This window comes from Tinamus guttatus, unplaced genomic scaffold (assembly GCF_059628265.1).
Source record: "Tinamus guttatus ecotype Peru unplaced genomic scaffold, ASM5962826v1 Tinamus_guttatus_pri_ptg000702l, whole genome shotgun sequence".
Lineage (NCBI taxonomy): Eukaryota > Metazoa > Chordata > Aves > Tinamiformes > Tinamidae > Tinamus > Tinamus guttatus.
Genome location: NW_028289236.1, coordinates 455115 through 471127, shown reverse-complemented (window position 1 = coordinate 471127; position 16013 = coordinate 455115). Strand labels below are relative to the sequence as shown.

General features: G+C 45.9%; 1 protein-coding gene across 1 annotated transcript in view; it reads right to left on the bottom strand.

Annotated features, from left to right (window-relative positions):
• Positions 1-14316, bottom strand: part of SLX9 (SLX9 ribosome biogenesis factor) — a 47380-nt gene extending 33064 nt beyond the window's left edge. The window contains exons 1-2 of the mRNA XM_088536699.1: positions 14200-14316; positions 12239-12347 (exon numbers count right to left, since the gene is read on the bottom strand). Coding sequence (XP_088392825.1) covers positions 12239-12347; positions 14200-14316 — 226 coding nt within the window. The remainder of the gene's footprint in view (positions 1-12238; positions 12348-14199) is intronic.
• Positions 14317-16013: the final 1697 nt, after the last annotated feature.

Sequence of the window (16013 nt, the reverse complement as noted above, 5' to 3'; positions counted from 1 at the left end):
GGCCAGCAGAAGACCTCTCCATATAGCACTGAAAACACTGGCCAGAAGAGAATTTCTGCTTGGGGAAAAGGATGCTAGAACAACCCTGGTTTCCGCTAATTGCGCCTATAAGGACCAAACAGTCAAATGGGTTTAGATCCATACACAACACTTCTACAGCGCCATCACTAGTGTATCTTCACTTGATTTTAGACTGAGTTTAAATGCTTAGTTTAACTTTAATGAGTTAATATGCTGTCAATATGCTATTGACAGCGTATTAATTTTTACCTAATACACTATGAGCTGTTAAGTGCTACATCACATTCTTATGGTGTTGTTCCACTTTTGTTTCCTGGTAAGAGATTACCTGTTAGTCCTCCAATCACTAGAGGGTCACAACTAAGAGACAGGAAGAAATGCCAACTTCTCAGTACAACCCAAAGGAAGAATGAAACAAAACAGGGAGTCTTCAGGAGGTGGGATTGATCCAAGCTACCAGGCCAGGAGCAAAACACTTGCCAGTCTCAAGAAGGCTGTTCAATTTCTGACATTTGCAGACTTGGATACTATCACCATTAAAAAACAAACAAACAAACAAAACCACACACAGGATGAACAAAGCAGCTACATACACCCTGCTGTGCTGGAGTCCCTCCAATCCATGTGACAGCACCTACCAAGCCTTGAGGACTTGAAGCTCAGAGCACAGCACAGCATCTGGCAAAATGCCCTGAGGATTGGGGAGAGGGAGGGACTGAAAACGTGCACTACACATGAGTATCCAACACACTTTGGGAGCAAAACATGGATTTTCGTCCCACAGCCAACCCTCCAACATGATCAACCATCTTAGGCCATGAAGTTTCAGAAAGAGGAAGAAAAATTCTGCAAAGGTTCTCAATATGAGACCCATCTGTACATCTTCTGAAATATTCATTCTCTTCTTGTTAATGCAGTTTGTTTCTGAGGACCTTGCAAAATCAGAGCCATCTGTTGAAAATCAATGGCTGATGCTGCTAAAACTGAAATATAGAGTTTTCCTGCTATTCCAGCTGCCTGAGACTAACTCGCATTCCCTTGGAGAGGTCAACAGTGTGCAAAATATTGCTAATAAATAAAAACGTGCACTGAAATGCTCATGCCTGGCCAGAATTCCGCACAAGCTTTTTCCTAAGCCAGAAATACACTAGCTACAAAGCCAAACAGCACTACAGGCTTCTCCTGTGAGTGTTACATAATAAATAATGTATTAAGTATTGTGATGTTGAGCTCCAAATCCAAGTCTTCCTTAGCCTTTAAAGACTATGCCACAATTACTTACAGTATTTATATTATGGAGAATGGGGGTGGGGGAAGGGTTACTAGCAGATCTCATTTAAAGATTACTTTCATATCTAAAAAGGAGGCTGGTTCTTTAGTATTTTCTTCAAGCAGAAAAAGGCAGTGGCAGCAGCTGGGGTAGAGCACACAATCAATAGATGCATACGGACATATAGGTCAAAGAAGAATTAGGCTGATGGGGAAAAAAAAAAAAGTTAGCTAGCTGTGAAATGTTCCTTTGGATGCTTTTCACATATGGTGCTAGCTGTTGAGGGTTTAATCCTGAAGAAGCTGCATCTCCTTTGAGTTTGCAACACTTCCAAGAAGCAAGTTTTTACTGTTACTGCTTTACGCTCATTTATACTGAAGTTTTTATATGAATGTTGCTGTTTTCTGCAGTTCATGCACTAAGAAAAAGTGAAGGGAGAACTGGAAATTCTTGTTTGCATGTCCTGTGAAGCAGAAAGATATCATTCAAAAAGATAGAACTGACCTAGAAAAAATAGAGAGTTCTGCTGCTGCCCTCTAATGAGGGCATCTAACATCTAAAAAAGAGCACTCAACAAAAGCTGTTCTGCTCTGCCACAGACACCTCCTCCCCTGCTACCGAGCCAGCAATGCAGTTGCAGCTGGAGCAAGACACAGCAAAGACATGCAGAACAAGTATTCGGACAGATCCAAGGTCTAATCTAGATTTTTCTAAGCTTATATACTAGGGGCATATATCACCATGCCCTGTCCTGTATCTCCCTATCTCTTTTCAAGATAGTAGGGGGAGAAGAGAAGCTCCTAATTCAGCCTTTTTTTTTTTTTAACCTTTTAAGAGCCCAGCATACCAACCTACCTCTGCAGCTTCCGTAAGGAATGTACTTTTTGCATTCAGCTTTCGCATCCCATCCTTGGGTCCCTCTGGACCTTCTTCACATGTTAAATCTCTTTATTTGATTTAAAGAAAATACTGTAACCTGTAAAATGGAAGTAAAGCGTGTACTTCACAGGGGGCCAAGGATGTTGCCAAGAAAAAACACTCAGCAAGAAGCAGGAGAAAAAAGAGACCATACCTAACTCTGGAGTGTCTCAGCATGACAAAAGTCACTGGCAGGACTAATGACTTGGGAAGTAACTGCTGGGCTCTTCATTTTCCATTAGAGTCTCTGGGACCTGAGATTAGAATTAACTGCTTCATGAGCATCTGATCCAAACACACTAGTGACCCAAATCTGAACAACTGAGACACAACAAAAACAACCCCTTCTGTCCTTCAGTTTCACGTCCATTTTTAAAGGCTGTGAGACAGCACAAGAGATGGGCTATCAAAGAAGAAACCACTCAAAGGAAGTCAAGGCTACAAATCTGCAACATGACTAAATCAAAGTTACAGGTATGGTGATGATCTGGAGGAATGACCTGCATCAGCAGGTCTGCACCTTCATGAAATGCAAGTTACAGCAAAGGAAATTGGTTATCTCATGCAAAGGCAGCTCTGGACCTGGATAATGTGCACCAGAAGAGCCATTAGGAAAGGCAGAGGAACAGCCAGAGAGGAACAATATTACACAGCACTGAAATTAGTCAAAAACTTTACTAGTAAGCTGGCCTACAGCCTCTATTTTGGAAGAAAAAGATACATGCAGAATTTAAAATAATTGCATATCAACAGCAGCATCTACATATTTGTATGCTATTCCCATAAACAGAAACTGACAGAAGCATTAAGCAATACACAGGCCTGCAGCAGTACAGGAGAACACATATGCCAAGCCCTGGGATCAAGAGGCACCTGTGAAGAATGAGCAGTGATTCTCAGTGATTCACTGAGAATCAAACTTTAAAGACACAAACATCACTGAATGCAGCAGCTCAAACTCAAAATTGTGGTTTCTCTTAGCAAAATTCCTGCAGTCTGGAACAGCCTTCATGTACCTCCCTGTCAACAGACATATCCAGGTTATTTGAACTCAAAACACATTGCAAAATAACTACTGCATGCACAGACATAGTCTGTATCCATAGCAGCTGGGAATGCCCTATCTGTGTGAAAGCAGCCCATTCTTCCAGGTACGCAGGAACATACAGTGACCTAAATTTGCAAATAAGCCTTAGCTTGAAAGGAATGAGAAAACAAGAGTAAGCAAAAGAAAAGAGCTGAGTAACTATGAAATCCATCACAAAGAAATCAGCCTACAGCACACACACACACACACACACACCTACATTGGGGGTGAATGTCCCTGATATTCCCAGATCTATCTTTAACCAGGATCTATCAGTTGTCTGGGCACTCTGCACATGTGCAAGCAGCACCAGCAGATCAGGAAGCAAGTCTCTCCTCCCTTTTCTCGGGAATATCCCTGCCAGACCCTTTGAAGCACCATTTTGCATTGCAGTTGACTGCCAGCATCACTAGATATGATGCTTTAGAGAGTCCCTTTAAGCTGACAAGTCACTGCTTGCTTCAACATCTGCTTGGATAACCCATCCTCTCCCACATAACCCATATTCTACTGTTAGTTTCACAGCACATTCCTAACACTGCTGGTTCAATCTAAACGTGTCTACATTAGCACTTCAAAATATTCTGAGTATTCTGAACACTGAAAACAGACTTTAGGTTGTTGCACACATTTTTTATCCACAAAGAGAAATCTTGATAACAAAAGGCTCTGAATATGGCTGTATCCTCAGGATCTCCCAAGCAGAATGCATCTCAACACAGGAATGAGCACTGCAGTATATTTCTTAAGTGTGCATTGCAGCTAGTGGTGGGCTGAGGGAAAAAGATGGCTCTGGAAGAATATCATGTCTTCCCATAATTACAACCTATGGGCCATCTGTATTGTAACTGAGTCATTACCGATTATCTGTAAGTGCCCCTATTAATGGCCTGTATACTTAAAATAAACCTCGGGCAAGCTACACTGCTACTATTCCATTAAAGGATAACTTACATACGATAATATTTTAGATCCCACTTAGCCTGAATTACAGACATCAACTCTTGTGTGATTTACCATTAAATACAGTGCCTGTAGTTCATGTAAGGCCCACATTAGCAGAGCAGAGATTTATCCCTTGATAAATCAATCTGATTTGCGTAGATGACAATTGCAGCATAAAAGCCCTTAGAAGGAATATTCAAGCAAAATATTCTTCCTCTCATGGTCATTCCTGATGCTATTGCCAGAGGAGAATGGAGATTGATTTATTTTTACACTCCAAAAGCATGTCAAGGCAAGGCAGAATGGGCAACCCAAAAGAAAAAGACCTCTCTTCTCATCCGCCTTTTATCAATCTCTAGCTATTTTCTAAACAGAGCATGTATTAAATATTAAGCTCCCAGGATGCACATTTCAGAAATGTGTTTGACAGCTTGACACAACTCTGTAGCTTCTCTGGCGACAAGGGAAGGGCTCTTAACTTCCAGAGCTGTCAATGTAGCCCTCTCCCAAGCCCTTTCTTCCCTCTTCATGGGAATCTTTCTAGATGCACTCAGTCTTTAACGGTTCATTTCGCACCCCGTGACAGAGTTTCATTCCAAGGACTTGTGAGGACTAGTATCTTTGACACAGGTGCAAAACTATGTATGCTCTCCCTATATATGCTTTATAATTTTACAAGAACTCAATCGCATCAAAGATGTTACACCAGAAAAGCAAAGACATGAATGTTGGTTCATGACACTGCAGCTCCAGGACTGTCCTAAGCAGAGACAATTTATTTTAGTACAAGTACAGGTGTCTCACCATATTAGGCTGATTGCAAGAGACGAGTTTCCCATTAAAGCTCTGGAAAACAGTTACACAAAGCAAAGTACCATATTCTGAGGCACCTGCCACAACCCGGCACACCCGATCTGGAAGCACAGAGGTCACTGCTCCTAATGCAGTAGAGCCCTTCAGTAAACCTTGAAGGTTTATTACATTATCCCTTCAAGGGATCAACATATTTTGGAACTAAAAAGTCTACCCTTGAGTGCTCAACCTCTGCAAAGGCTGGAAGATTTGTCTCTGTGAAAACAGGTAACAACATCTCTGAATACAACAGCCACTGAATGAGTCCCCAGATCCATTTTTCATTAAACCCTGTTCCCTCTCCAACAGTCTGAACGCTTCTCCTGCATGCAGGGCTACTTCCACAGCAGCCCAGCTTTCTACCTTGCACTGACCACTCCAGCAGCTGGCAGTCTCCCTCATCTCCAGGTAAGCGCCCACACATCCTCCACCATCACTGACTGTGAATGCTGCACAGCAGGCACAGCCACAAGGAACAGCCATAATAAGGATGTGACTGCAGCATTCAAACTCCCCAACCTCATTCCAGGCTCTCCCCACTGCCTCCTCTCCCTAAAGCTGGCTGCTAACACCTTGGCAGCTTCAGGCACTCTGGAAAATGTTACGATGTTTGTATAGGGCAGAGTATCCATGACCATTAGCTAACTGGAGGCGCTTTTTTCTTTTTAATACTAACTTTAAAAACTTTGCCACAGCTAGAGGGAGGGGAAGAAAAAGAAAGTTAATTACATCCGTAAATATTAACACAACTCCGTGATCTATCAGAAGGCACCACACAGCAGGAAGGTGGCCTGTTTCCAGAAGAGAAGTCAAAACACGAAGCAGTGCACGTTTCAGATGATCATTTAGATCTTTTCTTTTAATTGCACTGCGTCTAATTAAGCTGGAGTTTCATGCAGCCATTCTAACAGCAGGCACCAAACTACACCAGCAGTAAACTGGCAAACTGATTTTAAACCATCTGCATTTTTTTAAAGCACTAGCACCTTTAGCTTTCAGTAGGATTCCCACTTCAAATTCTCCAGGAGCCACTCCAAACAGGTCACTATTTTCCATTGCTGACGACTACTAGAGGACTTGGACAACTCTGTTCTTGAAATAAAGTCTCATTGGTTTCCATCCCTTGGACCGAAGTCATTGAAGAGTCCCCTGGCTTTGGGGTGATTTGTTGAGACCTATGATCTTCTGTGCGTAATTACATAGCATGAGATCCTCTGATCTCACTGGCAGGGGCTTCCTAAACCACATTTCACTATCTGAGCTCCTCACAAATGCCATGCAGTTTTCAAAAGCTCTGCTTCTCAGCCACGGATGCCAAATCACTGCTCTCAAATTTATGTGGCATTGTCAACATCCAAGCAGGTCCTAAGGGTATAGCCAAAATTCAAAAAGATCAGCCACAAAGCAACGAAGAAGGAAATTATGGTAAATTGCTATTTAAAGCAACCCCATAAGGAGCTTCCTTACGGAGTCAACAGCAGCTGGTGAGCACTCATAAGACCAAAAGTAAGAATCCTTCCTGCTCGGAGAGGTGCTCGATGCATTCCTTCTCCAGGAGATCTGTGTCTTCTGCTTCCTGCTCCATGAGGAAGGAACTGGGCTCCCAACTGCTACAATCAGTGCTCTGTTCCATGCAGAGCATGGTCCACACAGGGTGTATTTGCTGCTTCCATCTCACCAGTTCTGACTCTTGCTGCAGCGTGTCACACAAGCCAGGGCACAAGGACAGAGAGTTAGTTACAGCTCAATTCAAGGCCTGGAAATGACCAATGTTTTATTGACTGCACTTCTGCTGCAAACAGACGGAGGAACCGTTTGCTTAACTGATGGAACAGAAACAGATACACACGCAGCATCTTTCACAGATCTCTTCTAGATGCCCACTCATCAACCTTAGGGCAGAGGAAAGGAGGAAAGAATATCACTTTGATACTTAAATTGCTATCTACCATTTTCCCTTTCCTGGGGATTTTTGCTTTCTGGTAATTTTTTTTTCACGCAGAGAAGCAGGCATGCACAGCAAGCACCTACCCTGGAAGACACAGCAAGCTAGGACTGAAGGGGATGTGAAGCTGGTTATGCAGCTTCTTCACATCTGCTGTATAACTAAAATTGCAGCAGACAGAACAGAAAAGAGAAACATGGAACTCCTGCAGTGGTTAGTGTCTCTCCGGAGTCCTTTTTCTCCTCCTGTTCCTCAAGCCTGAGCTAGGAAGGGGAACTGTGCTTTACCAAATGCTGGAGGGCCACCAGCATCTATCGTTCTCGCAGTCGCTGGGGCAAGAGGTCTTGCAGAGCTGCTCTGCCTGACCCCCGAGATGCCAGAATGCCAGTTTTGAGGCCATTGTGATATCCAGTTCCCCACTTGTAGCTCAACCACTACTCAAATAGTGGTGGCTCCAGGGGGAGCCTCCACGGGCCAAATTAAGTTTTTCAAATGTGTTAAAATCAATTTGGTGCAATACAACCGATTGAGGGCATCTCAAGCAAGCTGCCTTTGGCGCCGCTTATGGGAGAGCCGTTTAAAAGCTCCCAAAATTCACACGGCCTGGCCCAAAGCTGCGCCCAGGCAGTTTGATAACAAAGACAGATGGAGCAGGAAGATCTCATCCCTTTGGACCACCACAGCAGGCTGCGTTTGATACACACATTGCAGAGGCTACAGCCATTCCTCTCAGGCCACTTGCTGTCAGCCTCAATTTGCCAAGCAAACCACACTCACCCTTCTCCATCTGAAAAGTGTTACAGTAGGGAACAGCTTGAGAAAGGAACTCCTCACAAAACAAACAGAAGAGAGACACAGCAGCTGCCAGCACAGAACTAAATGTCGAAGAAAACCAACAGCAGAAGAATCCTGGAGATCCAGCAGCTTTCTGTGCCAGGGACATGGGGAAAGATCAATACCAGCAGAAGACTTAAAAAATATCCCAAATTTTTATTTTAAAAAGCAGCAAAGGCTTACACTGACATTCAGAAAGGATGCACTCATTAAAACAAAACAAGATTAAAAAGCTTTTATACCATTTGACTTTAAATATTCCAATATGCCAACAGCCGGAGGGGCAGAAAAAAACCCTTGTATTCCATAGGGCAAAACACTTTGCAATATAGAGAAAGTCATCCCAAAGCCGATAGGAAAGACATTCCTGTTCAGCAGGATAAGGGGATCCTTTCTTTGTTACAAGCTGAGTTAATTGCGCTCTTCTGCTCCTCTCATTGCCAAACCAACACTGCAGAGTCTTCCTTTTCAGAGGACTAAAGCTCTCAAGATACGAAGAGGAAAAACAAAGATATTAGAGAGCACAGCTGCCTGAAACCTTCCCACATCTTTACATCAGATGTTGAAGCTGTCTGAGCTTCAACATCAAGGCCCAGCACATTTATTCAGACTACTATCCTATATCACTTAGTGTTCTCATGTCAGCAACTTTTGCAGAGCTTTTACTGCAGTCAGTAGTCGCTGAATTCTCCTGCATTTTCAAGCACAGTAATTCATGCTTTCTAACTACTGTAATCCCCCTGCCAAACTTGACCAAGGTGAAAGACAAAAGGACAGCCATTGCCATCCACTTCTGTTAGTAAATTAAACTAAAAAGTCATCTGGGCCTTCACCTAAGACAACAATAAAGCAATGTAAGAATCAATACCCAAAATAAGGAGGGGCTGGACAGAACTGGGCAGAGTTTAAACGCACGGCTTTGACAACAAACCCAAAGCAGATCATAAGAAAGCATTTCTGAAAGGAAATAGTAGGATTAAGGAACAAAGAAAAATAATATTAAAATCAAAATGTATAGACCTATAGAAAAAAAGCAGTCAATGAAAGCAGACTCTAGAGGATGGAAACCTTTGACCAGATCCAGCAAATGGTTTTGCCCTGCCTTTCACATTCACCTGGATCATCAGTGCCAGAGAACAAAGCTAGATCAATCTGGAAGAAACATGACTCCATGGTCTAAGAAATCGAGGTAACAAACTACAACATTTCAAGTGATTCTGAAGTGGCTACACTTGCTACTCCTGTACTTATTCCTTCTTAGCAACACATCTTGTGACAATTCCCTTCCGAAGAAGCTAGAAATCAGGCAGAGAACTGCCAATCCAGTTGTTTGTATCAGTCCACAACTTGTTCATCATCCACTCCAAAAAAGAAAGAGGCATTCCCAGGCATGTGCCCTGCCAGAGCTGCACTTGAACAAGCCCTTGCTTCAAGGAGCAAAAGCCAAGAAAGGAAAGCCAAAGCAACAGTTAAAAAAACTAAACCAGAGCACTCCCCATACAACAGGCCATTATTTCTGACTTAGTTGGAAACATCCAATTCCCACGCTACGGAGGCTCACCCAGATGAGATTTATTCACTTACACTAATAACAGAAGTCCTTGCATGGATTAGATTATGGCAAAACATTTGATTTACATTACGTCAGTGGCTAAGGAGACCATACTGATAGGAAGCAATCATTCAGCAATGAACTCATGGACTTAATTCCAGCATTAGCAGCAATGCCACTGGTTTTTGTAACCTACAAGCATGTGGAAATCATCTGGAATCTGGTGTTAAGATGAGCTAATGATTAAAGATGAGATGCAGTGCAGGAGAAAGTAACTGCATCTTGTCTGCTTCACAGCAGAACATGGTCAGAGCTCCCTACATTAAAATACTTTCCATTTTAGACCAATGAATTTCTGCCCTCAGAGATGCAAGGTTTACCTGAAGTGATTTTTTATTATTATTATTGTAAATTCCATCCTCTGCTTCTAATGCTGCAAGATTCAACCATGCCAAAAGAGCCAAAGCTGATACACTGTGCCAATCACAATGAACATATTTAATCAACTTTGTTTCTAATGATAACAAGAGATATCCAGATGTTAGCAGGTATTTGACAGGGAACTGAGCGAGCCTCCACAATACACACCCAGAATCCTCAGAAATCCTTATAAAACAAGGGCCTCCAATTGTCAAGAATGAACACTACCAAGACAAGAGGCATTTACCATCTTTTTGCAAATCCTCACACTCCCACACGGCTGCCCACAACCACTAACACTGCTGTGATGGTACTCAGTTCACGAGGTCACCCTTCCTAACTTGGGTATTATGCCCTGTTCTCTCAGAACAACCCCAGGCTAAAGAGCAGCAAGAGACAGTCATCTAACAGCACTGGGGAAAACGGAGGGAAGGAGGGGGCTTGCTTTCTTGCTGGTGGCTAAATCAAGGATCCCAGTGGGAAGGCAGTCTGGTCTCCTCCAGATCAGCGAGCCACGGCCTGACACAGGTGCGTGGGTGCCCAGCTTGCAGAGGAAGCCTCTCACCGCTGGGAAACAAACAGCTCGCTGGTATTTGTAGCTGCCCGGCGCATCGGGGCGCCCCGCGTCTCCGCGCCCCGCCGCAGAGGCGCCGCCGTCACGGCGCCCCCTGGCGGTGCGCGGCAGCGCCGTCGCCAGTAGTGAGGAGGCGACAGCGCCTGCGCGGAGCAGGGACCCGGCATGAGGCACCCTGAGAGGCACCGCGCACCCCGGGCCAGGGCGGCGCCGCACCCCGAGACTCCCCCGTTTCAGCTCGCGCTCAAGTCTGATCCGCTGCCTCTCAAGGGTTCCTTCCGCAGCGTGAGGCCAGATGTTAACACAGATCACAGGGATGCCAGCAATCGGAGCCCCATTAAGCTTTGTGGGCTGTACACACAAGGACAAACACACCAGCTTTCTCAACTGCCACATAGTATCTTTGATAGGAAAAAAAAAAAAACTTCTTTAGTTGCAAAAGGCATGGGAGAGTCTGCCTGCCTCCAGTCTGCCAACCTGACCTTCCCAGCGCTTGAAAAGCAAGTGGGAGAGAAGCACTTCTTTGCCTTTCTATTAAGTCCTAAAATAACAATGTGTAGGAGACTCCTACTCTCCTGCCCTATGCACTGTGCAAGGGGTAGGTTGGGGGAGAAAAGGAGGGAAAGTGTCAGTTGAATCTCCTGCTGAATGGGCTCTCCACTGCCCGGAGATCCCTACGGACAAAGCTGAGAACCTCTCCGATAACCCCAGGGTGTCTGGCACCACATGCACAGTCTAGTCTCAGTTCCCTGAATTAACACAAAAAGAAGTGAATTAATTTCCATAATAAAAAAGCCTCCACACAACTCCAGTTGCACAAGATGAAAGAGCACAGCAGCTTGGGAAAGATTTAAAAAATAAAATCACTTTGTGCATTGTTGAATTGCAGTTTTGAGCCCCCCACACACACCTATTAGCCAAAATGGAAAGCCCGAGGGAGCAGGAAGCATCAGGGCAGCACATCGCTGTCTGCGAGAAGCCCGAACGCAGCCTTGAGGACATTGCCAGGCACTGCACGTCTGCATCAGCAGCACTGCGCAAGGACCAGCAGCACAGGGCTATTTATAAACCAGGCTCTAGTCCAGAGTGAAAGACCAGGATTGCAGGCTGTCAGCCTTCAGCAGCATGTTGTCTAATTTAATTAGGGGGATGGCCGTGTTCACACGTGCACACACATGTACACACATCCTTTTCTCAAGGGAGAGACGACCCATGAGCTTTGTATTTTGCAAACACCATTTCACAAAGGTTTCCATGCGGAGGACGAGGCAAACGTGTCCTCGCACAACCTCCCTATTCCCTTGCTCCCGGCTCAAACATGATCAATGAGCTACTGCAGCTACAGCTCCCCACCGCCTCGAGCCCTCGGCTGCCTCTGTTTATAGCCCTGGATGAACCATGCAGGAAGGCAAAAATCACTGCAGCAGCATTCATGTGCAATGAGAGAACGAATTAATTTAGCCTGCAGAAGTAGGTATTCCTGACGAAGGCCAAGTACCAATACAGCCCCTTTTTCCCCTCCATCCACATTTTCTGTGTTTTGTATTGTGTGATAATTAGTTTGGCTTTATGGAAAATAATTTACATTTTGATGAAAGTTTTACAAGACCAACACCACCACTAAAATCTCATAAACTTCCCCCATCACATCTGCAGCAGAAACCCTGCAGAGTGGCAACCACAACCACTACCAAGGGTGGGAAGCCCCCATGAGGGACAGTCACACTAAACTCCTCCCAGCACTTCTGGCTCATACAGGGCAGGAGAAGCCCAGGACAATCTGCTGCTTTGGCATGGAGAGCCATCACGCCACCTCTCACCTGTCCTGGATGAAATGATGCTTCTGGAATCCAAATCCAGCTTTTTTACCAGAGTATCAGGATCAATCTGCAGCCCAGAAAAGACATCAGATGACGAGAAGTCCCAGTCCTTATGCAAAAGAAACATTAAGCAGAAGTCAGTATCAACAGCAGTGCAAGAAATATCAAAAAAAAAAAAATCAAATAAACAAGCAAACCCAGTTCCACCCAGACAGGATCAGGGATGCACACTAACAGCAGCATGAAGGTGCCTTTCCTGAGCAGAGATAAGTCACCTCACTGGCCTGGCCACCCAGGGCTCTCTTATTTAGGAGGTGAACTGAAAGTCACTGAAAGCCACATTTTCACTCTTACTCCAACCTATTGTTATTTCTAGCCCATTTCTATTACAATTTAATTCCATCTTACTCCATTGAATTCATAGATCACTCCTAAGAGAATTATGAATTGTAGCCTTAGCAAGAGCCAGATTTCTAACAGTATGTTAACTATCTAATGATAGAGACAGGCAACAAGAAGACTGGGAGTCTAAATCTGAAATCGGGGGACATTAAACAGATTCAGCGATTCTAAGAACAACTTACCGTCTTCAGCATCGAGTTCCTTTAGGCGTTCAGTACTAAGTGCTCACGTACTAAGCCCTCATATAACTCTGCATTAGCTTATCAGGCCTGGTTAGAATAATTTATTATTTTAGACTACACCACCATACCCCTCAGCATAGGGGCAAAGCACTACACTGTTATAAAAATGGCTTCATATGGTGCAGTCTCTTTCTTTCTCCTTACCAGGAAAGCCAGAGGCACATAGAAATATTCTACTACTGTTTCTGTGACCTTCCTACATTGGAAGGGGTGGGGGAAAGGTGTCCTGCGCTTTATTAGTGCAACTGGTGTAACCAGACATGGTCTGAAGTTCCCAAATGACAATTTATAAACTGACAGTTCATCTCCACCTGCCTGAAACTGAAGGGAAACACAGGATCACTGCTGGGACCCCAAACATTGATCCTTTGCATGCACAGCCCAAGGAAAGGAGTCAAATTTACTAGGATAGAAAAATTGCTTCTCTGTAAGCAGCCTGGAAAGAAATATTCAGAGTCAGGTCTCTTAGCAGCAAATTTTTTTTTTTTTTTTTTTTTTTTTTTTTTTGCCCATGGACAGTCTTGCCTGAAGACTGGTACCAGCCACAAGTCCCGTTCAGTCTCCTGCACACAAGGACAGAGCTTGGAGAGATATAAGCGTTTTGTCCCAAGTTCTCAGTGTCGTTCAGTAAAGCAGCCACAAAAAGCTGCATCACATGGTGGCACGCCTTCACTGATAACACTGTCAACCATGAGGCAAAGTGATTAAACATCCTTGATGTTTAAAACAGTGAGATGGTGAAGTAACATAGTACACCCAGTTGCAAGTTGGTCAAATGCAAACCTTCAAAACACACTTTAAGGGCAAATGACAACATGCTCAAAAAAAAAGGTCACTGATGAAGACAAACACAGCCATTAGGCTAATCAGCCCACTCCACTCTCTAAAAAATATCCTTTTAAAGGCTAAGAAAAGGGGCTGTACCAGTCCCAACAAGAAATTGAGAAGGAAGAAGTACAGGGGAAAGGAGAGCAGCACAATGCGGTCCCTCCAGACAGCTCCATCAGTTTAACATGGTTTAACAGGCATGGTGGTGACAGGGTTACGGTCGGACTCAACGCTCTCAAAGGCCTCTTCCAGCCAGAACGACGCGACGATTCAGCGGGGCGCCGTGCCTCGGGGTCAGCGGGGCCCTCGCCAAGGGCAGGGGCAGACCCCGGGCAGGCGGAGGCCACAGCCCGGCGCCTGCATCGCGGCAAACGCCCGCGCGCCGCGCCCCGCAACCGCCGCCTCCAAGGGCCGTAACGGCCGCGCGCGCGGGGGGCGGCACCCGGCGCCACGTGACGCCCGCGCCGCGCTCCGCTCTCCCGCTGCTACCTTGCCGGGGGCCGCGCTCCAGCCGCCGCTGCCGCCGGGGCCGGGCAGCTCGCGGGCCGCCGCGGGCCGCGGCGCCGCTTGGTGGAGCGGCCGCCGCCTCCTGGCCTTGCCCACCATGGCGGGACGGCGCGGCGAGGCGGAAGGGGGCGGCGCCGCCCCGTGCCCCGCTTTTAGCCTTCCCCCGGGGACGCCTCCCGCCGCGCCGCGTTCCCGCTCGCTGGCCGTGGGCGGGAAACGCCCCTGAAGCGCGACAGTCCTGCCCCGCGTGTTAACTCTGAAGCGTAGTGACGGCGTTTTTAAACGCACCGCCGTGACAGGGCCTGCCCAGGGAGCTAGTTGCTCCAAAGATGGCCCTGAGTGAAGCAGCCTGGTGTCAGCAACTGCTTGCGGAAGGAGCCTGCTGCTCTGCTCTTCAGCAAACGCGCCCCAGTTTTGCATCACACGTTTCCTCAGATGCAACGTTTTCCTTCATGAGCTTTGCTTGCTGTGGCCTAGCACTTTGAGGACTAGCTGAAGGACCCACCTAGTCTTTCTGTGCTCATCTGAGCTCTTTTCCCATCACTCCTTTTTCCTTTCAAACTTGGCAGCTGGGAAATGGCACCTTTCCTCCCAAAACTGTCATCTCATGATGAGTGCCCATGGTACCATGGGCCAGGAGTAGTTCTGCCCTGCTCCATCTTGGTGAGCTTGATCATCCAAGAGGAGGGCCTTGCCCCATGCCATGATGAAAAAATAATAATAACAATAATAAAATCCTAATATCTAACCGGCATTTCTCCTCCTTCAGTCTGTGCCTCTCATGTCTCCCCCTTGTGCTGTGGGTTTGTCCCAGGCCCACAGCTGAAGAACACTTGGACAGACTGGGCCGCTTCGAGATGAGTCCTTGTGGGCAGGACCCGGGAAGGCCGTTCATGCCCAGAGTGCTCATAGTCACACATCCCCCTATACAGATGCTTGTACAGTCACAGCTTCCTGCAAGACTTCTCATATAACGTGTGGCTGCTGTTAGGAAACAGCCTCTTGTGACAGCGCTCGCCTCCCAGCCCAGCCCTTCTTGCTCAAACACCCACCGCTGCTGCAGACTCACTTCCACCCCGGGCACACGGGGCTCCTTGGAGGGGCTGGGATAGCGCATTGGAGGGGTTTCATTCATTCGTTTTGTGTGTTTTGTTCTCTACTCTGCCACGGGCCTCAGGACCTGCCAGTAAATAGTTCCTTAAATGCAGACAGGTTTCTCACCATAGAATCATAGAATCATTTTGGTTGGAAAATACCTTTAAGATCATTGTCCAACCACAAACCATTCTGTGATTCTGTGATAAGCCCTTTAACACCAGGCTTGCTAAACCATGTCCGTAAGTGCCTCATCTAGGCGTTTCTTGAACACTGCCAGGGACAGTGACTCCACCACTTCCCTGGGCAGCCTGGGCACTTATCTGATCAAATTCTTGTTCCCGGGCACTTAAAGAGAATTCAGAAATATCATAAGTTCCTTTTTCCTTTCCCAGGTCCTGGTTCAGCCCTGCTTCGAATGAGAGTTTGCCAAGTGGTGGCTCGTGGACACACCAGCAGCAGCTGCTTCTCACCAATGCTTTTGAAAGCAATATTAGAAAAAAATGACAGAAAAAAAGAGAGTGAAGTCATGAAGCCAATACAGCAGTGCTGCTTTTGACCTGTATGAGGCAGTGCACGTCCTGGGAAAATCAAGGTGCTCTCACTGGAAAGCCCAGCGGAGACAAACCCTTCTTGCCTCTATATTGACTTTGTCTCATCTTCCGCTCACAGCAGTGTCCTCACAGCTCTCAAGCCCAGAG